General features: G+C 40.0%; 1 protein-coding gene and 1 long non-coding RNA gene across 3 annotated transcripts in view; one reads left to right on the top strand and one right to left on the bottom strand.

The window, feature by feature from the left end:
* Positions 1-17,271, top strand: part of LOC119149104 — a 31,722-nt gene extending 14,451 nt beyond the window's left edge. Inside the window, exon 3 of the long non-coding RNA XR_005104573.1 lies at positions 17,112-17,271. This is a non-coding gene — a long non-coding RNA (uncharacterized LOC119149104). The remainder of the gene's footprint in view (positions 1-17,111) is intronic.
* A 4,244-nt stretch (positions 17,272-21,515) lies between these two features.
* Positions 21,516-23,315, bottom strand: part of TES (testin LIM domain protein) — a 28,722-nt gene continuing 26,922 nt past the window's right edge. For both annotated transcript variants that reach the window (XM_037389593.1, XM_037389592.1), the window contains exon 7: positions 21,516-22,974. In XM_037389593.1, coding sequence (XP_037245490.1) covers positions 22,783-22,974 — 192 coding nt within the window. In that variant the 3' untranslated portion in view covers positions 21,516-22,782. The remainder of the gene's footprint in view (positions 22,975-23,315) is intronic.

A 23,315-nucleotide genomic window follows, 5' to 3' on the forward strand; every position in this document is an offset into this window, starting at 1 on the left:
CAGCCTGTGTGTGTTATCTGGACTTACAATGCACCTCTTTAGAGTCTTACAATAGCTGAAACAAATAGTAGCCTAAAATTTCTAAACCCTATACTTTATTTCTCACTCTAGATAACGTAAAAGCATGTCACTGTTCAGACAAAGTTGTAACACTGGGCGTAACCTTCTCTGTTACTGGCGGTTTGGGTTCCGTCCTTTCACACTCCTAGGTCTTTTCTACGTTCAAGTCAGATTCCTCTATGTGTCTGTCATCTTGCCTCTGCAAACATATCCCCCTTGCCAGGCCCTGAGTTTCTTCACATCTCCCAGGGCCTCTCCACAGGCTGAGTGGGGGGCACAGCCCCGCTCCTGCAGAGGCTCATGGTCTTGTCATGTCACAGCCTGGTCTGTCAGCCAGCCCTCCTGAGCAGCACGGGCCCACGCTTGGGTCCAGACGTTTAGTTTGGAAACTGGGGACAGGACAGAAACAATTCTGAAATTTCCAAAGAGACGTGGAAAAATTGAGTCCAAGACGTTGAGGTCTAGAAAGAAATAAGATTAAAATAATGGAAACTGGAGGAAGATTTCAGTTATTTCTCTTTAGGTCAGCAGCTCAACGGTAAACCCACGGTTTATTTCCCATACATAGCCAAGAAAATGAAATTTGAAATGAACTTAACTAGCATAATTTCATTTCAGCCAGTGAATCACTTTTATCTGCTTACTTATTTTTATGGCTTCCTTCACCACTGTGTATGTAAAACTCTCAAATAATTATGGGTTTGTTGTCACAACACTTCTCCAAGGCAGAGAATTATTATGAGCCTATTGTAACTGGAAAATTGACATGCAGAAAAATTAGCTACTTGCTCAATGTCAGGTAAGGAGTTTCAAACAGAGACTCAGTCCCACTTCACTGACTTCCATCCCCTATTTGGGCAGGTTTATATATATACACACACACACACTTTTGTGCTTTTGAGAGTTTTACAACTCTTAAATGACTGATTAATAGTATTTCATTCATTTATTTTTTAAAAAATTGAACAATTAGTACTGCTGACAGACACACTGAATTGGGATTCTTGGCATGTGAGTCACAAATTACATGTATTATTCAGAGGTTTCACAGGCAGAGATTATGACTGCAGTTTATAACCCTGCTCTCCCAAGGGACATACACTAATTTGTTCTGATGGAATCACCAAGAAAAAAAAAAAACAAACCAGGGATTTTTATCCAAACAAATGCTGGGAAGACAGGTGATTTTGGTATCTGAACTTCCTCTATCTTTTTTGTGACTGTTTAGGCTGAATATCTTACTGTGCTTCTCTGCATATTTCTTTATATTTCATTACTTATCGATTGTCATTGTTTTGACAGTGATTGAATGTGAAAGGTTGTAATTCTAATAAAAAAGTGGAATGACCTACTTTGTAACCCCATGTTTTTTCATTCAACTACAGACAATAACATTAAAAAAATATAAAGTATTTTTAATATGAAATTTCTGGGTTCTTGAGGAAGGTGACTCACGGCAAACTTAGTAAATGTATGGAGCTGTGCAAATTAATTTAAAATATTTGAATCAAATTAAACACTTTGCTTCATCAGAAAAATGAATCATTTATAGTATTTTAAATAAAACCAAATACAATTAAGTAAAAAATAGGATACTGTTTTGCAGTTCAGCACTGGTAGCTTTACTGTCCAAAGGCTACAGCATTCATTTACAGTGCAGTAGAGAAGATAGAGGTACCTTCTCTAACCAGTTTTAAGTAGCAGTTGCAACTATTTCAGTCTGAAACAGGTTGAAGCTGTTCTGCTTTTTGGAACCATGCAGGGGCTAAAAAGGTCTGCAGGTATTCACATTCTTCCCTATCCATGATGTAAGTGTTTGAGTACAGTGTCATTCTTCCTTTCTTTTTCTGACTGGCACATCCTCACCAGAATTATTTCTAATCAGGTGACTGGAGAATTAACCTAATCTGTGGTGATGTTCTAGGGTTTTTTTATTTTTAATAAATAAATGCCAAATTTAGGGTCCCAAATACAGCAAGGTACCTGCCAGGCTGACAACAGAGGTGCTTATCTGTGGATTGACAACCACTTTCATCCATAGGCAACTGTTATTTTTCCCTCCTCTTGTTTCAGTTCACTTCAGATGACTCTCTGAGTATTATCCAGGGACTCTGAGCATGTATGACTGAGGATGCAGAAGAGTTAATTCTAGGAATTAAACATAGCATTGATGAATTATAGAATGACAAATATCTTCCTCATCTCTCTGAAGACAATTTCTTTTGGGCTGTGGTGTGTCTTGGTGGTAAGAGCTGTACTTAAAAAAAAATAATTCTTAGAGCATTAGATAGTTTTGATGAGTTACTAAAATATGCAGTTGGGATGAGTACATTTGGTGAAATCCTGGCCCACTTGCCATCACTAGGAATTTTTTCAATGACTGTAACGGACTAGAAAATTCATCCATTTCAAGAAATTAAATGAATGAACAACCCCCCCTTTTTTTTGGACACATTTTTCTTGCATAATTTTCAAAATACTGAGCGACCATTTCATTTTGTGAGCCTCTTGGAGTGTATGTTCACCAAGAATATCCAGATTCAAACCCTAATCTTTATCTCCAAACCCATGGCTTTCTCTGAACTGGCCTCCTTGGGTTTTCCTTACTGAAAAACCTCTCATCATCATCCAAGCGCATGTCACCCTGGCTCTGGGAGGAACCTCTGGTTACAGCATGTTCTGAAGGCAGCTCATCCAGAGCAGGGTGGGGGTGGAGTGTTTCTTTCCATAGTGGCTAATTTCCCAAATGAAGAACCTAATTATTCAACTCCCACGTTGAGTTTATGCCTGTGAATGCAGTAAATGCACGTTAGTAGGTGTGATAGCAAGGACCCATGGTTCTGAAGAGCAGATGCTGGGGTCGTCCCCGCTCCCCAGCAGCACCTGTTGGACAGGGGTCTGCTGTTGAGTAACCCTTCTGTAGTACAAAGGGAGGTCATACTATTGGGTACATTTTAATTCTTGCTGGTATTAGTCATAGCTTCGGTGACTCATCAATCTGGCTCACAAAGTAAAAGCAGATTTACCCTTTACAGGGTTTGGCAGTTGGCAGATGATTGTTTCCCCTCTGTGAATCAGACTTTTATTTATTTAGTGTAATCAAGAAGGAACTGTCTGTTTTGTGACCTTCTACGTTAGTGAAAGGGAACAAAGGATTTCTCCTTATTATTATTATTTTTTGGCATCATGCAGTTAGCAGAACAATGCAAAACTATGATAAAGGATCGTACTCTGGTTGGCTGACTGCTTGGACTGTAGCTGCATGTCACATTATTATTCCAGTTGGTCTGAATAATTCTTCTACATGAGCAGAAACGGCCATTTTATTAGAAATAAAGTACAAGCTATACTCTTTAGAATCAGTCGGGAAGAATTGCTCCCTTCCAGCAGATACCTAGATTACCATTTAACATGTAAGGCACTGGACATTCCTCAAATAATTTTGCTAAGCTGCACAAAAACAATAAGAGAGTTTTGCAACATGCCTGGCTACTGGACAGAGTGCATCCTGCCAGATTACAGACATATCTCATGTAAATTACAGGAGGGGGAAAAAACAGAAAGAAGGCGGGGACTGTGGTAAGCAGCTCAAGGACAGTAATCTGAGGAACAGACCTAAAATACATATAGAGACTGTTCAATGACAGTGGAGCTGAAAGAAATCATAAGAAGCTAAGAATAACTAACCAGAAATAATTAGTTACTGCTTCTTGTCCAGATAAGGAGAAAATGCCATTTGGAAAGTTCGTGCAGTTCCTAAACTTTGCATTTTGTTTAAAGAAAATAGCTTCATCAGCGTGAAGCACTAATTCACTCCCTGGTCCTGGCACTCTGTAGGCATTTTGCTGAGACCTGTAAATGATCTGCAATATGTTCAGGGAATGCCAACAAACATTATTCATCGCTATGGCTGCATTTGTTGCATAGTTTTCAAAGCTGGTTGTTTCTAAATGTTTTTGCTCTCTGTGTTTAGCTAGAGAAAGGTTTCAAATGCAGTGAAAAACCTTGGTGCTCAGTGAAGCTAAGCTGGGTTGAATGACGTGAAATGAAACATCACCAACAGTGAAGTAAAAAAGAGGGCTTTTCTTTTTTTCAAGTTTATTGCAAGAAATTTTCATTAGTGTCCCCTGTGGTAAGCTGTAACAGGGCTCTGTGTCCCAGCCAGGTGGGCTGGCTGCATACAGAGTGCACCTGCCGGGGGTGTGGGGGTGGGGGGTGGGGGGGTGGGGAGCACGGGCCCCCTTGATGTCCCTCACGGCATTTCTGTGCTGCCACACTGTGAAGGTTGTAAATGTGCTGTTTTACTAAGAGCCTTGGTTGAAGAAGAGTATGTTTGGAAGAAAACATAGAAAACCTCTATTTCATCAAGCTACATACTTGAGAAGGTACATTACGAAGTAATTCATGCTTCTTTTAAATCAAAACTTTCTAGGATGTTCAGAGGCTTCGACTTTGAGATGGGGACAAATCTGTTAGGTAAATGCAAAGCATGACTGCCTAATCAGTTTAGTGGGGATGAAGGCATTACAATGAAAGCTCCCATGAACAATTTCTTTATTAAGCAGATCTTGCTAAGATTAAATTACCAAATTGAGAGTGCTTTCCAGCAAACAGCATGCTTCACTTAGCAGTGCATGGTCAATGAGTTACAACAAATGATCAAGGGATATTGCAGATTATTCTTCATTGGGATCTATAAGGATGAGATAATCGTCTGTGGGGAATGGTTCCAGGGAAGGTGAGTTAGTGATATGTTGAAATCTTTTTTCACCCCTCTATTTTTATCTATTAAGGGAAAGAAAAAATGACGGAAACCATATCTATTGATCTGAATTCGGACACGCATAATTTGATCTGAGAGAAGACTGATTCCATTTCTGCTGAAGCCAGTAGGTTTCTGAACAGATCACAATTCACGCTCAAAGCTATGTGTTTTTGACTTAAGACTTAAAGAAGTGCTTGAAGAACGTACTTGAAGCACATTCCCAAATCCTTTACTCTGACTCTGATACCATGACATACCAGTGTGATCACACTTTTAGTGTAGCTTCATCTCAAATACTCCTAAAGTAAATGTTCTTGAATTTCATAATGTGAGCTGTAACACCTTGAAAAAAACAATGATCATGAATACAACTAGACCAAGGAGAAAGTTACTTGCAAGACACACAAGTGTGCTTTGTTCTTCCACTTCCTTCTCTTCAGAAGCATAACGCTCCTGAGTCTGTGAGGGTGACGAGACGCTGGGACTGGTTGCCCAGAGAAGCTGTGGATGCCCCAACCTTGGAAACATTCAAGGCCAGGTTGGATCGGGCTTTGAACAACCTGGTCTAGTGGAAGGTGTCCCTGCCCATGGCAGGGGGGTCGGAACCAGATGATCTTTAAGGTCCTTCCAACCCAAACCATTCTACGGTTCTGTGAGGCCCACAGCTGTCAACAGTATGAGAGTAAAAATATTACATGGTATTAGTTGCCTGTTGTGCTAGGCACAGTGTAAAACTACACTAATTGAAGTTAGTAATATTAATGATTTTATTATAGCTGTCAAGATTTTTAGTGTTCTTCAGGCTTTTTTTCCCATTTTCTTGTGCTACGTGAAAGTCTCAACTATTGTTTAATTAAAAAAAGATATTCTGATACACATGACTATGCAGGAAAACAACATAGAAAGAAGACAGATGTATTTATTTATTTAAATTGTCACAATTTTAAAGTCAGTCTCCAAGTTTATTTGTTCTTGCTCTGGATTTAGGGGACTGCCAATACTAGGAAGAAAGCAGACCTTCTGGCAGGCAAATTCTGTCTACATATACAAGATAAGTAAAGGGTGGAGATAGTAAACTATTGTTAAGAATGTGGAAATTTTAAGCGTAAGAAGATTAAACTACCAGCACTTCCATCACTTGATTATGCAGATAAGGTCAGTGCCCATGGAAGAGCAGAGGCTGCCTGTGGGAGAGCTGGGAACTGACCCTGGCTGCTCCTCGGGAAGGGAGGAAAGCGGCATCAGGTGTAAATGAAGCGGCACTCACCAGAGCAAAAGCTGAATGAGCTGGAGAGCTTACTACTTCCTTAATGAGCGTCACTGTGAAAAATCGCAATGAACTGCCATGAATGTCCATATTCTTGTCTCTAGGTTAAAGGAGGGAGGTGTGAAACAAAGAAAAGCAATTACTGTTTTTTACAAAATAGTTCAGCTTGGGAACTGCTTGCCACAGGATGCTGTGAATACTAAAAGTTTGCACAGCATTACGGGAGAACTGGGCAAGCCCATGGGCAAGAGATCAGTAAATATAAATATTATATACTGTTATATAGGTCAATAAATATAAATAATATAAATCACCAAATAAAAGCAAACCTGAACACAACAACCTACCCATATTGATCTCAGGGAAATTAATTTTGTTTGAAAATGACTCAAGGCTGAGAATGCATTTCAGTGAAGGATCTTCTGTCTTCCTTGCTCTCACACTTGTAGGCAGTGAGTTGTCATCGCTGCTGGAGACAAGATGTCAGCGTAAATGGGTTTTTACTGTGGCCTAGTACAACTATCCCAAGGCCATAATGTTATGAGGGACACTTCTTGACAGCACCTAAAGATCTAACCCATCAGCTGGTGGAAGTTCTCTTAGATGTTACGTGGGTTTTGTGACTACCAAGTAGTTTCCAGAGACGCCTTTTCCCAGAATCTCTTGGCCTTACAAACAAAGCAATTCTGTGTGGTTCTAACCTCTTAAGACTGTGAGTCACTTGTTGGGATTGCAGCTTATGGAAGGGGTCAAATGCTTCATTAACAAGGGTCCACTGCACCACACTGGAAAATCTTTCTTCCTCAGTACACCCTGGATAGTTCTAAAATCTAAGAAATGGCTTTCTACAAATAAACAACATCTGTGTGTTATCAGTATTATCCATCTTCAGGATGGAACACATTCATTTGGGTAGAGCCTGAGAGCCCTCCCAGGAATATTTGAATCTATTCCACAGGTAAAGCAAACAGATACTTATGCCCCAGCCCTACATCTTACACTGACTGCTGCATTCACAAGGAATCCCAGTGAGCTCTCGGGTCCATACAGGATAACCATACTGCAGGACAGTGCATTACTTTTTGTAATTAGTACAGTGTGGGTTTTTTGATGGGCATACTTCAGTTTTGTCATTTCTTCCTAATGAGAAAATTCAATTTAGATCGACATCTCGGAATGACTTAATATGTACTAAGGGTCTTAAATGAAAAAGCGTTAAGTATCCATGTAAGCTCAGATCAGATATCTAACCGCTCAGGTGAGAAACGCAGCTCTTGAAAACAAAGGTGCACCAGCAGATTTCCTTCAAACAAATACATTTCAGTGTGACTCAAAGACCTGGAGCTGATGTAAATAGCTTGGAAGCAAAGTTAACCACACCGTAATCTTATATTAAGAAGAAATATGTGTGAATCTCAATGATTTCTAGAAATATAGTCCAAATTCGTGAAAAAAAAGTATCTTCACAATATTACTACAAATGAAAATTTTATTTTACATATTGCCAGGTTGAGGGAAAACACAGGAAAGAAAAGATAGGTGACACTTGAATTTTCAGTCTTGATTCAAGAGGGAAGTCTATGATTAAAAAAAAGCTGGAGGATGCAGATCAATCACTTTCCTGAAGCCGTTTTACTCAGGAGTTACTCTTCCTAATAACTAACCATGTGTGAATTGTTCCTTCAGCAGACTGACCTGTGGTTTCACAGGATTTAATCAAACTGTGACTCAAGCTTACACCATAACATAATTATTTGCCAGCTAAAAAAGAGAAGTGTAGTAAATGGGAAAATCTTACCTTTTTTCCCCCCAAAATCCACTGGTGAAAGAGTCAGTAGTTCTTCAGGTTCCCATTTCTAATTCCCTTTGCCTTCTTGACTGCAAGATGTTACTGGCTTTCATTAACTGGTAGTGACCTGTTATGTTTCATTAACTGGTTTCATTACCAGTTTCATTAACTGGTAGTATGTCTGCCCCAAGTGCACTTCTAGCCTCTTGCAAATGCAAAGTAAAATGGGTTTGTAAAAAGTCATGAAGATTGGTTAAGCAACCAGTTTGACTGTATGTTTGTAATGGGCTAGGACCATGCATACAACCGGTCACTGTGATTTGACTGACACGCAATTAAGATGTGCTAACTTGTGCTTGTGGGAACATATCATTAAACTGCCTTATCTCATACTTCAGCACCTTAAAAAATATAATGTGTCATGGTTGTGATAAAATTTTTATTTTATTGATACTAAATGTAAATTAAAAATTTAGCCATGTACCAAACGAAAATTTACATCTTCTATCCACATTTTACTCATCCTAGTTTCTTATGATTAAGCTTTCTGTGTCTTCCTTTCAGTACCAAGTGTACTTCCAGAGACAAAGACATTAGTTATTAGAACATTTTTTAGGATTTTTATTAGCATTCAGAGGATCTCTGGACCACACAAGGAGGTCTTTGGCAAACGTCAAATACAGAGTTTTCCACAACGCTAGGCGGCTGCCTTCTTCAGAATCTTTAGCTTCAGTTATGATCAAATGGTTGTGAAAACACTTTAATATGTAAGAACTAGAGTGCTGTGCTTTTCTGTCTCAACAAGTTATTAATTCATTTTTAGCTGAGACTCCATGTCTAGATAAGAGCTCTCCTCCTAACACGCAGCTACCTCTCCCTGCCTGAATTCTTTCCATCAGCGAACTAGGTATAAATTTACCTTTTTCATCACTGTGACTGTGTCAGCAATCTGCAGAATCAGTAATACATAGGGAGAAAGAAATTATTCCTCTCTGACACTTGGTGGCCAAGTGATTTCACCCTTTGTGTAATATTAAAAAAAAGAGTTTAAGAGGCTGATAGTATTTGTTTTCTGCTTCTGCTTACATGTGATAACAGACAGATGCAGGCCTTAAATTGTATTTTAAATATATCAACATTTTCAGCTGATAAGTTTTAATGTTTTAAATGTAATCTGTAAAATATGTGGGCTAAATGTGAAATCAGTACAAATTCTGCAGAAATGAACAGATAATTAACCTGAATGACTTGGACTCCCTGGAAGTCAGGGATCTAGTCTAAGCCACAGCTTCCATCAAGAGAGAGTGAGGAGGAACGTGTGGTTACAATTCAGTCCAATCAGAAATAAATGTCTGAAATAGAATCACCCTCTGGAGGTGCTTACATCCTCTCCTCAGTAACAGGCTGAGCTTTGATGATCAGCATCAGTTTGTCACCTTACTTTTAAGTGGTTAAAATCAGTTGACATGAACTTTATCTTGCCATTATCTGTTTCCACCCAACACAGCAAAGCATTTAACAGCAAGCTTATTCTTAAATGTAAGACAGGTGCCATCAATCTTTCTAAGTGTTTTGCTGGAGCATGTCCAGAGTGCTCATCAGTTTGGAGGATCAAACACTGTACCTTTAACGGTGTTTAGGACTTGAAGTTCCTACTGATATCATTGCTCTGATGTGCAGTTACACCTTCCAAATCTGAAGGCCAGACTTGAAAGGATTTGTTTATCAGTTGTCCATGCTGCTGTCATTACCAGAGGGAAGTGAAGGTGTCGAAAAAGGGCTGGCACATCTCACATCTGGCTGGCTACTGAGCATCTGAAAGTTATTTTCATTGGAGATTTTCTTGAAAAAAGCAGGAATGTTTAGAGCATAGTCACTGAAGTGGGAATAGATTTCACATACAATTATTAAGCCCACTTAGCTTACTTAAGGCATCTGCTGTAGGTGTAATTTAGGACATACAATTTTAGGAATCCAAATTTCCTATGTAGTCCATGGGAGGAGACACTCAGGGGGCCAGTGGGAACACCAGAGTTAGCTGCCCGCAATTGCCAGTGTTATCCATTTTGCTGTTTAATTGCAACATTAATGCCTGGTTGTTTCTTGGCAAGGTATAAAGTGTACATGGAAAAATAAGATATTGCAAGAACACAGAGCACCTTTTTGAGGCCATTTAACTCCCCTGTAAATTGGCAAGCAAACCCTGCTGTCACTGAAGTCTTGTGTCTAAGCAGTGCCAACATGTTCTTCACTTGGTATTTACCATATTTTACAATACTATTTCACAGCAATCTACAGAAGTGGCCTGTATAAACTGTATTGCAGTTTGAGTATAAGAGGTTAAACTCTTATTTATGTACATATCATGGAGATAAAATAGAAGTGACTTAACAATGTTATGCCTTGGCTTTCAACGTGGTGAGTAGCATGTTATCATCCTGCCAAAACAAACATGTTGAATTTGTGACAAATTTCCAGAGAAATAGATTTGGACTCACTTAGCCACCCAGCTTAGGTTCCAAAATGACCTGAAAGAGCAAAATACTTCTCTCGCCTACATTACTGTTGTTTTAGGCCAAGGAGAGGATTGGCTTAAGCACCTCTGCTATGACTTTCATTATACTGCTTGACTTATTACAAATCTAGTCAAAACAAAGGAAAGAAAACATTTCAGATTTTGAAGACTATTACATACTGACTTATTTACAACTTATATAAAATGGGACTTTGCATTTGCTTCTTCAACTCCATTTGCCACAATACGTGTTTGGCAGTGCTGCCCATCCAAGATGACTCATGATTTTTGTGAGGCTCCACCGCAAATAGCTTCATTCTGAGAAATGTCTAAGATAGTGGCCTAGACCTTTACTCTCCCACCCATGGCAGGAAGCAAAATATCTGCTTAAGTTGGCAGATGCTGACTGGTCAGCATGCTAGAGAAGTGCACCAGCAAACAAGAAACTTCACATGGGATGGAGCAGTTTCTACACTTGTATCACTTCCTTACATGAAGGGGAAGGGAAATTGCCACCTTGGTCCATGTTGACGTGACGCATTGTTTATTAGTTCAAGTGACTTTATCCTGACATGCTTATTAAGGTAAAATGTGGATGTCGGTATTTCTGATAATTCTCAGACTTGCCAGTCTTACAGACCACTCTGGTCTTGAAAGCTGAGTGAGCTCTGAATTCAAACACATCTAACAAACAGCCACCTCCACCACTCTGAATGAATGAGTGGGAGCAAAGGAGATGTGCTGCTGTTACCTGCAGGACAATTCCACCATCTCAGGTGTGGCATTAGTAGCAAAAATGTAATAAATGACATGTCAAAGACTATCTGTTTGTGATATACTGTTCTTAACAAGTCCTGCATACAGCTCTGGCCTCTCACAAGGGAGAAAGAATTTCTTGCTGTAGTAGGAGGGTTACAGTCTTATGTCAAAACTGAAATTCAGTGGTTTGGATTTTCTCATCCCTTCTGACACCAGAGCCATCAGACTTGAGCATCCCATAAATCTGGGCCTTTGAATCAGACTGAAACACAGATCTTTAGATGTTTGCTTCTGTGCCTACATATCAGAAGACATGATCTAAAGCATGACCTCAGAAACTTGCAGAAACAGCAGTTCAGCTGTTTCCTTTTCACTAGCCCATCATCTGTATGTGATGGTGCTGACACTGCTGAGGGACTATGAAGACAATCTAATGTCAGGTCGTGTCTAGGCTGCTAAATAAAAAAGACCAGCAGCAAAGGTTCAGCATTTTTTTCCTTGTTCTGTTTTGCCATCTTCTCATAGCTCTTTCCTTGTCAACACCTAGTGCAGTCTGGCAGACTAAGAGACACTTCATTTTGGGGACCCAAAAGCAACGTTTTCCAAAGGAAACACTTTTGGCTTCTTCCCTGCACAGTTTTCTACTATTATTCACCAGACTTTGCATCATCACTTATGTCCAAAGGGTCTCAAGCTACTTTTCCAGGCGTGTAATGCATACAGCTCCAATGTCATGCTCTAAGCAAGCTGCTGCACAGGCCCGACAGCAAGAACGTCTAGCAAGCTTCTATTTAACACAAGAGCAACTGTCAGCTGCACGTAGACACTCTGGACAATGAACTTTTTGGCTGTTTGTCCTTAATAAAGCAAATTCTGTCCCCACAACAACTTCCGAGTTAAGCCCAAAAGAACGAAGTCCCTCCTAGACCTGAGTACTGTCAGGCAGTTACTGGCTGCAGAGTGGTACCTGTGTGCAGCTGGCCAGGTCTCATGTCTGCGTCTCCCCTTCTGACAGTTGTTCTTGCAGGGATCAGTGTTACCACCAGCAGAGGTGATGGCATTGGCTCGGTGTAAAAGAGCTGTGCCTAAACATGTTATACCTTCATATTTCTTGTCCGTTTTACGTGAAGTACAGAATCGTCTGAAAATAATTTGCTAGATGAGCTTGTTCAGATCTACCATTGCTTCATCTATGGATGACAGCCCTATCCATATTCATGTAAAGTGAAGGATATGGGGTAGATCATGGGGTGGGGCTTTGACATTCCTCAGAGGCTTCTAATTCCTGTCCTGTTACAGGAGTCTCTAGGGGACCCCTCCCACAAAGCTCCCCCCTCTTATTACCTCTGCTAATGGGACTGAGACCTGTGTACCACCTCGTAGAATGAATGCTGGCAGGCTCCTTCAAGATGGGAGTCTTAAATTCCACATCCTATTCCCTTCCCCCAGATCTCTGACAGTGGGAACCTGTTCTTATCAGTTTGAAAGATGAAGAACTTGCAGATACAACCTTTCCAGCACAGATCTACTCACCCCACAGATGCTCTCTGAATCGTTAGCAGTAATAGTGCCGCCATAGCAAACGATACTTAGAATCAGGCAATCTTAATGAGACCATTTTAGATTATTTGGGATTAAAGGATGTTGAGGTTTTTAAAATGTATTTTATTTCTAAATTATTTAAAATGTTGTCTTATGGTAAGTAAATTAATAGCTGGACCTAACTCAGTGTACAAGTTCAACTGGCTGAACTAAGTAGTGAGTTACCTGCAGCAACAGCACCAAGATATTTCTGAAATACAAGTGATGACACCCTGAGCCAAGATTCAGAGCTGGGAGCTGAGAAGCAGGATAGGAAGGGAGCCTCAAGGCCCGTGCGCAATGACCAGGCAATGCTGGCCAAGAAAACCTCCCTACTGGGTTCGGCGAAACTGGAATGTTGAGAACGCAGGCAATCACCTAGATTACCACCTTCCACCTTTAAATTATTTTAAATTTATTAATTGGCTCCAGAAGATTCCAGAAACATTAGTGCTTCCACCCTCCTTTGAAAAATAACACCACAGAATTAGAAAAGGTAATGGCTTTCTGTAAGTGGTTAGCAGTGAAAGGAAGAAAAGCCAGCCCCAAAATGATACCTCAGGAGTTCTGGTCCTTCATGAACACCATTAATTTTGTAACTCCCACTGAAATAAGTGTGGTATTATTATCTTTCCCCAGAATTGCATTACTGTAATTCTAATGAAACCCATTAATTAATGAACTGATTAACTGACATAAGCATGCTTGAAATTCAGAATTTCCTATCCTCTGTGGACTTCACACTTTATACTACATAATTGCTTTTCTGACATAATCAGAGCTGGCAAAAATGTTACTGAATTTGATCCTACAATTTTGTTTTTCCCTCTACATCTTCCACCATAAGTAGTTTCCAGCACAAGACCAGCGTTTCCTCCAAACCACTTGCAATACAGCCGGTACTGCACCTTTTTATTGCTAAGTCAAGACAAATCCTCAGTCTAGGTTATTAAATTTGGGTCAAGTTTGGATGCAGCGCAGCCCCATCCTACTCTGGAACAGAGTGTGCCTTCCAAGTCTGGTCAGATGCACGTTGTACAACTGTGCCTGAAGGCAAGTGGCAGTGGTTTACATTAAGAGCAGAACTGGGCTTGGGAAAGTGAGTTCAACCAGCATGAGAATAATGCTTCTTTCTTTAGCCATCTCCAGGCTCCACCCCGTTTCTCAAAATCGCTGAACTATTTACAAATGTTTAAGAGAACCTCTGTGTTATTAGAAGAATGTTTACACTGCCATGCATTTCAGATGCAGGCAGAGCTATACAACCAAGGCCCACCCCCCAGACAAGAGCTGCACTGTATTATCAAAATATGTGCTGGTTCTACTCTCCACTACCATACAAGGCAGCTCTGCATTCCGGCTGGTAACCTTTTATTGCCTCCTAAGTTTTCCAGATCACTGCCAGATTTCTTGAACTTCATGGAATGATTACAGGCTTCATAAATATAAACCTCAGATTCTGTTTAGCAGTTTTGCATGGGAATGCCAAAATGAGGAAAATAGAAAGTATTTCGGAAAAGACTATTAAGACCATTTGTGTTAGTTAGAAAGTTTACAGTTTCAATAAACTTCACCAGTTAGAGTGAACCAAGCCTCAAAATATCACTGTGATGTTGCTATTACACCCGCCTTACATAGGATGTTAGCTGAGGAACAGAGTGCCCATGGAATTTAGACAACATCCCGTTGCATTCAGCAGAGGACTGGACTTAGATGTTTCTGCTTTGCAGTCACAGCCTGCAGTCTACTGCTAAACCAAGCTGACTCCTGATGCCTTTAGACAGGAAGAAAGTGTTACACAAAAAACATTCCAAACAACTTATATTGATACCCTCCATGCATTATGATTAATTTAGAAGGGGACAAGAGTCCACTTGTTTGCTGTAAATAAGAAATTTGTAGAGGAACATTCGGTTTTAGTGATAATTTCCCCAACATATTTAAAAAAGAAAAAAGAAAAAAGAAAAGAAAGAAGTGATGGAATAGATGCAAGTCCACAAAAGCAGCCTGAAAAACTCTGAATGCATATCATAGAGTTTTCAAACTGAAAAACGTGCATTGAATTCCTGGAATGCGAGAGATGCTGTTTGTATTCTGCCCACAATGTTCTGGCTGCTTATTCTGGAAGGTCATTAAAATGTTTTCTAAGAACTGATGAGCTGTTTACTGATTTTATTTTTACTGATTATTCTTGATTTCTGTCCTGAACACACTTTCAAAGTTATTAATTAAAAATGCCTCACAGCTTGTTTCAACCAGAACTTTAAGCTTTGTTGGGTTTTTTTAAATGTATTTTCTTTGATGAATATCTACACTCAACTGAGGAAAGTTGAGCCTCAATAGCTTCCATTGACTCAAATTCCTACAAAATCTCAGTCTTTTCTTTGCATGTGGAGACCACATAAAGGTGTCAGTACCTAAAACTTAGCTGTCAGAACTTGTCATTTTTAGGTCCAGAATTTGAAATGCAGAAAAGGTTCATGCCAGAATAACCAGCATGCTGAACAGAGAGTCACCCCACCAAAACACACCGGTAGGAAAAGCTGAAAATTCTCAACACGGATTTTTCAGCCTGTTCTGAAGCTTTCTAGTGTCAGATTGAAATGGGTGCAGACCACACTAAAGTGCTAGTTAAGGTACTTTCGGAAAGACTCTTCAGACTGAGTCATGTGTGGATGCATTTTCAGTGTAGGAGGTGCATGTGAGAAAGCGACAGATGAGTCTCTTCTGTAACCTCAGCCAAATTTGGCAGAGGGATGGAGATCTAATATTAAGTTCCCACAAGTTTTTGGAAACTTGCAAAACAAGTTTTGTCTGTTAATGCTGAGCCTCTGCCTCTAAAAGACAAGAGACATTTCACATGGGCAAATGACATCTAATGAATTCCCTGACCATGGGAAATGCTTTAGTCAGAGTGTACGTATTAAACAGCAGAAAAACCTCAGACTGGAGTTCTTGCCTGTATGGAGTCTCTGCTGCCTAGTCAAATGCAGATGAGGATAGAAGTCGTAAATACATTTATAAGTATGGTTTCCCAATTAAATTGGATAGAAGTCGTAAATACATTTATAAGTATGGTTTCCCAATTAAATTCTCTTAAGTCTGTAAGGGATAAACTCCTGCTGCAGCTTAATATAATACTACTAGACTGTCAATTAATCACAAAACCACTGGGAGCTAACCTGCTTTGGTTCAAGTACTCGGGAATGCTTCTTCCCAGTCCCAGGATCCAGCTGCACCTCTTTACTAGGGGATCTGGGCTTAATTTGGGAAAACACAACGAAGCAATGATCTCAGCTAGAGGGAGAAATAGCACCTGGTGGGTACAATTTTGTGACATGCAATAGAGAAAACCAGAGCAGGCTATGTGGTATAAAGAACTCAGTTGCCCCCATTGTTGGAATAAGCAGGTTGTTGACTATAACTTGGCTGGACAAGGCCCTGAGCAACTTGGTATTACCCATGAAGTCTGCCCTGCTTTCAGCCGGGCATTGGACTAGATGAACTGCAGAGGTCTCTCTTCAGTTTAAATCTTTCTGGGATGTTATGAGCCCTCAAACCCTGAATTGACAGTTAAAAGAAAGGTGATTGTTTCGCTGTTATTTTGCTTAACTGTTATTAGTGCATAAACACTTGGCCTGGATGCCCTTAGGTTTTGGAAAAGTTTAAATGGACATCAGTGTTCTGCTTGTTTGGGAACATAGGGATCAACTCAGACTTTTCAAAGTATCTTCTCTTGCTATCCCTGTGTTTCACTTCTGATCTGATTCTGAGGAATCAGATCTGCTTCCTAGGAAGTGCCAGGTTCAGACAGCAGACTTCAGCATAGAACATTAGCTTATTATCACACAAAAAAACATTTTGCTTTTTTATTTAAATGGGGCACAACTTTAATCATGTCATAATCATGCATCATTAGGAGTGTGGATTACTGCTGAAGAACAACCTTTGCTCACCACCTGTCCTCTTCTCCTTATCTTGCAACCTTGATTATTGCAGGCTTTCCCTAAGCTCATGGTCTGTTTTCTACCCATAGCAATTAAATGGCATCATCAACTTTCCTTCTTTTGCCCTTCGCCACCTTAAGTTTTCTACTTTTTCATACTAAGTCATAATTATTCCAGGGTGCCTCCATGATTCAGCATTATTTCCCCTGGCTTATTTCACTTTTATTCCCCCTTTTCCTACTCATGTGCATCCTAAAATACCTCCCTTGTGCTTCCTCCTCCTATCTAAACTCATGATCACGCTGTTTTCAACTCCTGCACAGACTCCTGGACTTACATCCCCTTCCTCATCTTATTCCTTTCTTAAAACCTTCAGAACATCTCTTCTCTTTCAGTTCAAAACTTTTTTTTTTTTTTTTTCCCTGCAGAGTATTTCCCAGGGTCTTGCCTTGTGGATGCAGCACGTGTGCTCAGCGTTGCACAGACGGCATCTGCTGGGTAACTGCAGAACATCATGGGACTGCTCTCAAGTCTTGATTCATGTAAATAACTCTTCCAGGGCAACCAATAAATAATCTTGATATTTTATTGTGATGCTGTATTTTTTTAACAAATGAGAAGTTAACAAATATATGAAACTTGACTATTTTCTCATAAACGGGGTGCAAAAGTTTTCTAAAAAAATGCTAGGCTTGAAGCCAAATCTGAACAATGCTGGGCTTAATCTGTAGCAGAAACGTTCTCTGATTTGGGTCATTTTTTCACTTGTTTGGAGGGGAGGCAGCTGGGGAAACTCTGATCTGTTACATTTTATTGTGATTGCTCATAGCAGTCACAAAACCCAGCACTGTTGCGCTGGTGGTGGCACAGGGCAGCAGGTACACCTAGGTGCTCACCAGTGCCAGGTGAGAAATACCTGCCTCACCTTTTGTGATTGAAGCAGTGAATGAACACAGGGTGGCAATCTACAGTCTGAGTCTAGTCCTGGCTCAGCTGGTTTCAGACTTTTGCTCCCTAAAGCTCCTTTCTTCATAATTTTGTTAATAAAGACATTGAAAAAATGAACATGTTATTTTTAGTACTTTGACTGAATATTTTTCTCTTCGCTTCTCCTGGATTGTTGATGATCTTTGGATGATTTGCTTTCCATTCAACACCTATTACTGGGATCTCTTTGGCAGTACACTCAGTTTTATTAGGTATCATTCTTAAGCCTTTTACTTAATTAATAAACTCAATTTACTTATTTACTGACGGATTGAGTAAAGGCAGACTCAGAAGGTCCTGACCCTAGCCTTTTGGCCTTAGCACGTTGAAGCGGTAGGGTAGTAGGTGCAATACATGAAGGTGGCTGATCACTTACAACCTTTGTCAGAGTCTCCAACTTGATACCGTTAGCAAGCAGCTCCTTTTAAGACAAAATCTCGTTCTACATGAAAACATCAAGAATCTAGTTCTGTGTGATGCTACTCACTGCTGACTGGTAATGACACGGCGATACAACTTTAATAGTGTATTCCAGCTAACATTCAAACCCAGGTATTGACTGCCTCATGTGTAGTTTACGTTGACTATGATATCCTGAATTGCCATGGCCTACCTCCAACAGCTGGCGTGAAGAGTGCCTGCCCCGAGCTGACACCACAGCGTGATGGTTGGGACATTCTCCCAGCTGCGAGGCACAATTTGGAGCTGAAATGCTTGAGGACAACCTCGAACCCAGACTTTCCACTTCTGGAAGCAAACATTTCACTCACCCAGGGATACAAAAGAGGGTGAACACACCTTCCTCATTTTTCACGCAGAAAACTGTACTGAAATTGTTTGTGCTCAGTGGAGTGTGGCGAGTAAGTGAGCAGCAGGCCTTACACCAGCAGCAGGCTTGGGTTCCTGTCAGTTCTAGGATAAAACAGGGCATGCTACAGTCCTGACACACAAAGAGGTGTGGAGGCCTAGCAAGAGACTTTCTTATGGCCTATCACATCCTTTTCCACCACACACAAAATCATTCATGTATATTGATGTGCTGTGCACTAGACTGGAATCTTCTCTCACGGTGTTTTGCTTGGGCTGGAGAAGGAGAAGACCACATTGGTCTCAGTGACTCAGTGGACTGCTCTTGTGGAGGTGATTTTTGTGATGGTTTTCCACTGGAATGCCACAAGTTATAGGGCTCTGCTGTGGTGGGAGACCACACCTAGGACCTGAGGACATCATATATGAATTCTCAAACTGCTGGAGCAAGTCCCTGCCCTTGAACTGCTGCAACCTCATGCTAGCTCCCTTCATCCTGTTCTTACAGGTCAGCCATTATGCCCCTGTGCCCTTGAAGAGCCTGCTGCAGTTGAATTGTTGACCCTTTCCTGGATGGGCAACCTTGTCTTTGCCATCCATTGCTAGCTCTAGCATCCTAAACCCATGCTAAACTTGGCAGAGGCTGTCAAATCAAGAGTTACCACCCTGCCACCCCTACCTCACCAGTTCTGGGAACGGATGGTCTAGAGGTTCCAAGCACCTCAAATTGGCCTGAATGCAAGTAGTTTTGTGCTAGTGGTCATTACTTCAACAAAACCAGAGAATTTCACTTCACACCATCAACTGTGTTCCATAACTCTCAAAACTTAGGATTCTGCATCAAAAGGGGAAGTCGCTGTGTTGATTGCTCATTAGCATGTATTTTAAGACACAGACATTAATTTTCAGAGATAAAATATACATACAAAAAGCTGTTTAAAGTAAGATTTTCTTTTCTTTCTAGCACATGTATAATCATAATAAGCTGGAGATGCAATCCCAATGTCAATAGAAGTTATAGGTTATTCCGACAATGTATAAGCTTCTGTAACTAATTGAAAGACACATTTATTTGGGTTTGTTCTAAAGTTTTTGCAAAGACTTTGCCAGCCTGGACTTTACAGACCCACAGGATAACTATTCCTTACATAAAAGACAGTATTAGATTTGGACCATAAAATGGTAGTAACAGTCTCATGAAATCCAAAGCTAACTGTGTCTGTCTGCTAAGGTGTCCTCCAAAATTGCTTCTTAGATAGAACTGAGCTGGCCTTGACTTTAACTCTTCCCAGAGAAAGGAAATGCTTTGCCTGGAGTTGACATAAAACATGTTGTTGTAGCACTAAGTCATGAAAAAATAAAGAAAACGCTGTTCTTTGTACCATAAGAGCTACAATAGCATTAACCACTTTTTTTTTTTTTTTTTTTTCATCCAGAGTGTAAAGACTCCAATACACTTATGTTTGGAGTGATATACACAAGCTTTACAACATGAAGTGGTTAGAAAAGGATAAGCGCGCTAAAATCCTGTCATGTGCATAAACACCTGTACCTCCTGAAAAGCAGTGTTAGTTACACATGCTCAGAGTGCCCCTGACCTTCTTTGCTCGCAGGGCATGGAAGAGGCAGTCTTGAAATGCTCGTGCAATGCTTGTGCAACGGGCCTCCTGGGCGCCTGAGCTCAGCAGTCAACCAACAGGTGATACCTAGATGCTCCAGCTAAGGTTATCAACAAGATGAGAATAATGCAGGGTTTACCAATAACTTCAACTGCATTGCACCCTGTCTGTAATTTCTGGGCGCTAGGCAAGCTTCAAAACTTCATGGAGTGTTAGAAGCGTAAGTGGACAGAAAACTGGTAATTTTAGGCGTTCTTTGAAAAGGCTGACTGCTACTGCCATATGGAAAAATATCAAGTATCAAGTTCCCAGATCTCCCAGTTAGGTCTGGCATGCTCTTTGGCACCCTTAGCTGCACCTTCGGTGCTTAAGCTGCACCCCACGTCTGTTTAATCCTTACTGTTAATGGTTCTACTGTATAACTCTACTTGTTCTTCACAGACGGTTGCTAAAATCAGAACTCTACCCTGAAAAACCTCAAACTTTGAGTCATAACAACCTATGCTGTCACAGTAGCCACGTAAAATGCGACACAGAACATAAAGCGAAGACAGACAGAAAGTTACATCCCAAAAGTAAATTTAAGGTTTTCCTTTTTACACATGCCAATAGTGACAAAGCCAAACTTGCTTTCTGCTGTGAATCTTTGTCTTCATTTGGTGCTTAATGTTTGAAGAGTTAAAATCGCTCTGGCAGTGGTATGATAAATAGAGCTAGCTAAGTGCCTCTTCAGACTGTTTCTTCCAGCCAGTTAACTCTCTGAAAAATATACTGTTATAATGAGTGCTTATAAGGTTTTCTTCAACAGCATTCTACTTTTAAGCACAGAACTTCAACTGCTGTACTTTGAGCTCAAAATTGCATCTGTAACGTACTTTTATTACAGAAATACACAAAAGCTTCCAGCTTCTGTTCTTAGCTTACTAAGATAATAGATCCAAAGGGACCTCCCTGACAAAACAGCCAAAAAATATGAAAAAAAAAAAAAAAGCCTCAACACTTAACTGCCAATATTTTTATTATGGCAGTGACAGCATAAAATCTCCTTAATGCTTGTTCTCAAGCTCCAGTACCTTACACCTGTGCCTTATTTTTGCAGTACTCTATTTCCTCAGCACATTAGCTTACCTGTGTGAATTCAAAACCTCCTGTGCTAGATCTTAAAATAGAAATGAGAACCATAGTTTGTGTGACCAAAAAGCAAATCCACACTGATTTCTCAAGTTGCATATTTCTTGGAACAAGATCCATTGTTTTGCAGCTATAAGCACTTTACAGTAATACAGGACTTCAGCTTTGACATTATTAAATAAAACAAAACAAAAAAGCAACAACCCAAACTCAAGAAGTATGGAAACATTTCCCCTCCTCTTCACCCCCCCTCAAGGAGATTCAACAAGAACAGAACTAATAGACAACTTAAGTGAACAACACTAAATTTTATTTAGAAGTGTTATAATACAGCCACCATCAAAGTTAAGAGCTGAACACAAGACTTGCATAGATTTTTGTTATTTTTTTTTTTAAGGTCAAAGACTCCTCATTTGCTGTTGTTTGGCATAAAGATAACTAACAAGTTTTGGTGCAGATCTGTAATTCTCGGGGAGGGGGGAAAGAAAGCACCACACATTTGGTTTATCTAGCAAGCAAAGCTAATAGCTGTGATTGCCCGCTGGCCCCCCAACCCCCCCCACCGGAAGTTTTCTCAGAAAGACTATGCGCTTTGGTTAAGAACTTACAAATTAAAAGCACAATGTATGATCGTTTTGCAGAATTACATTCTTGGAAATGTATACAGTATTGTGTGCCACATCCCTCTGATAGAAGGCACAATTTATGAAAAGAACATTCATGAAAAAAAAAAAAAGTGAGTTCTGAAAAGCTAAGAGCGACACCCACCAATGGTGGTGGATTTTTTTTTTGTTTAAGTCCGAGCAAGACCTCCCCCTTATTTTCTGCCACTTTGCCCCAAATATCTGTAAAGTAGCTTCAATATTCATAAACTGAAAGCTTTTCCAGACATGAACAAAGAAACACACACCAGCCAACACAGTTTTCTATTGCTATGGTCACTTTACAAACTAGATGTGAGTAGTCACTATCCCCCCTCAAGAACCTGTGTGTCAACAAGCAAATAATTACAGGCAACTTTTTTTTAAGCTTCTTTCTCCCTGCATACTTGTGCATACTTGAGGACTAGTGAACAAAGTTGTATGTGGCAGTAAAGCTGGTCATTTTGTGTAAAGTGCTCGATGAAAGCAGGGAAACTACAAGAACGATAAATTAGCAAAATCCAAAAGTGGAAGTGTTACATTTATCATACAAAACAAATAAAATTGGAGCATTTTCACATTTTCTTCTTCCATTAGACAAGACACAGCAAAAAGATCCTTCACGGTGAAGACCTCCTTTAAAGTGGATATAGTTCATAACACAGTTTTCTTACATTTCTGGGATACAGAGTTATTTGACTTTAGACTCAGGAACAATATTCCAAAAAAGAAAGTATTATTACAGCTAAGAAACAGAGATTACATAGCAAGTTTTAGTAATGAAAAAAAAAATCTTTGGGAAAATGGTATTTAATACTTTCAATAACTTTAAATGCCCTGATACTATATATTTTACAGTAGAAATGCAAGAGCCTTTGGAACACAGCAATGCTTGATTCTGTGTGAATCTTCTCTTAAGACACCATCTTTTTCTTACATTCCACTGAGCAAAAGACCATCCCTTCTACCGGCATGAACTTCTGGCCAATTAGACACTTGCTGCAACAGGAACACAAGAAGCATTCCGGCGTAGCATGCCAGTTGAAGTTGTTGTATGTCACACGCTGAACTTCTGGATCTATAGCATTATGACAGCCTTGGCAGATCTGTTTAGAAACAAGACAAAAGTTAAATGAGGCACACACATCCTATACAAGTCCAGTAAAAGCTAGAATTCTTAAAATGTTTTTGGATGAGACAGGTGTTAAAAAAGCCTTTGAAATAACTCTCCAGCTTTTGATTTTCCTTTATTTTCAAAGCAGAGTTTCCAAACAGAATGGAGCTGAGGACAACACAAAATAATAAAACACACACAAGAAGTTAGTAGACAGTTATGATGATTAGGATTTCCCAATGCCAAAATAATGATAAAAGCTTGTTGTGCCAAACAGCACAGATCTTCATGTATTAACCCCTATACTACAGATTAGTTACAAATCTTCCTGTG

This window comes from Falco rusticolus, chromosome 5 (genome assembly GCF_015220075.1).
Source record: "Falco rusticolus isolate bFalRus1 chromosome 5, bFalRus1.pri, whole genome shotgun sequence".
In the NCBI taxonomy this organism is placed as follows: domain Eukaryota; kingdom Metazoa; phylum Chordata; class Aves; order Falconiformes; family Falconidae; genus Falco; species Falco rusticolus.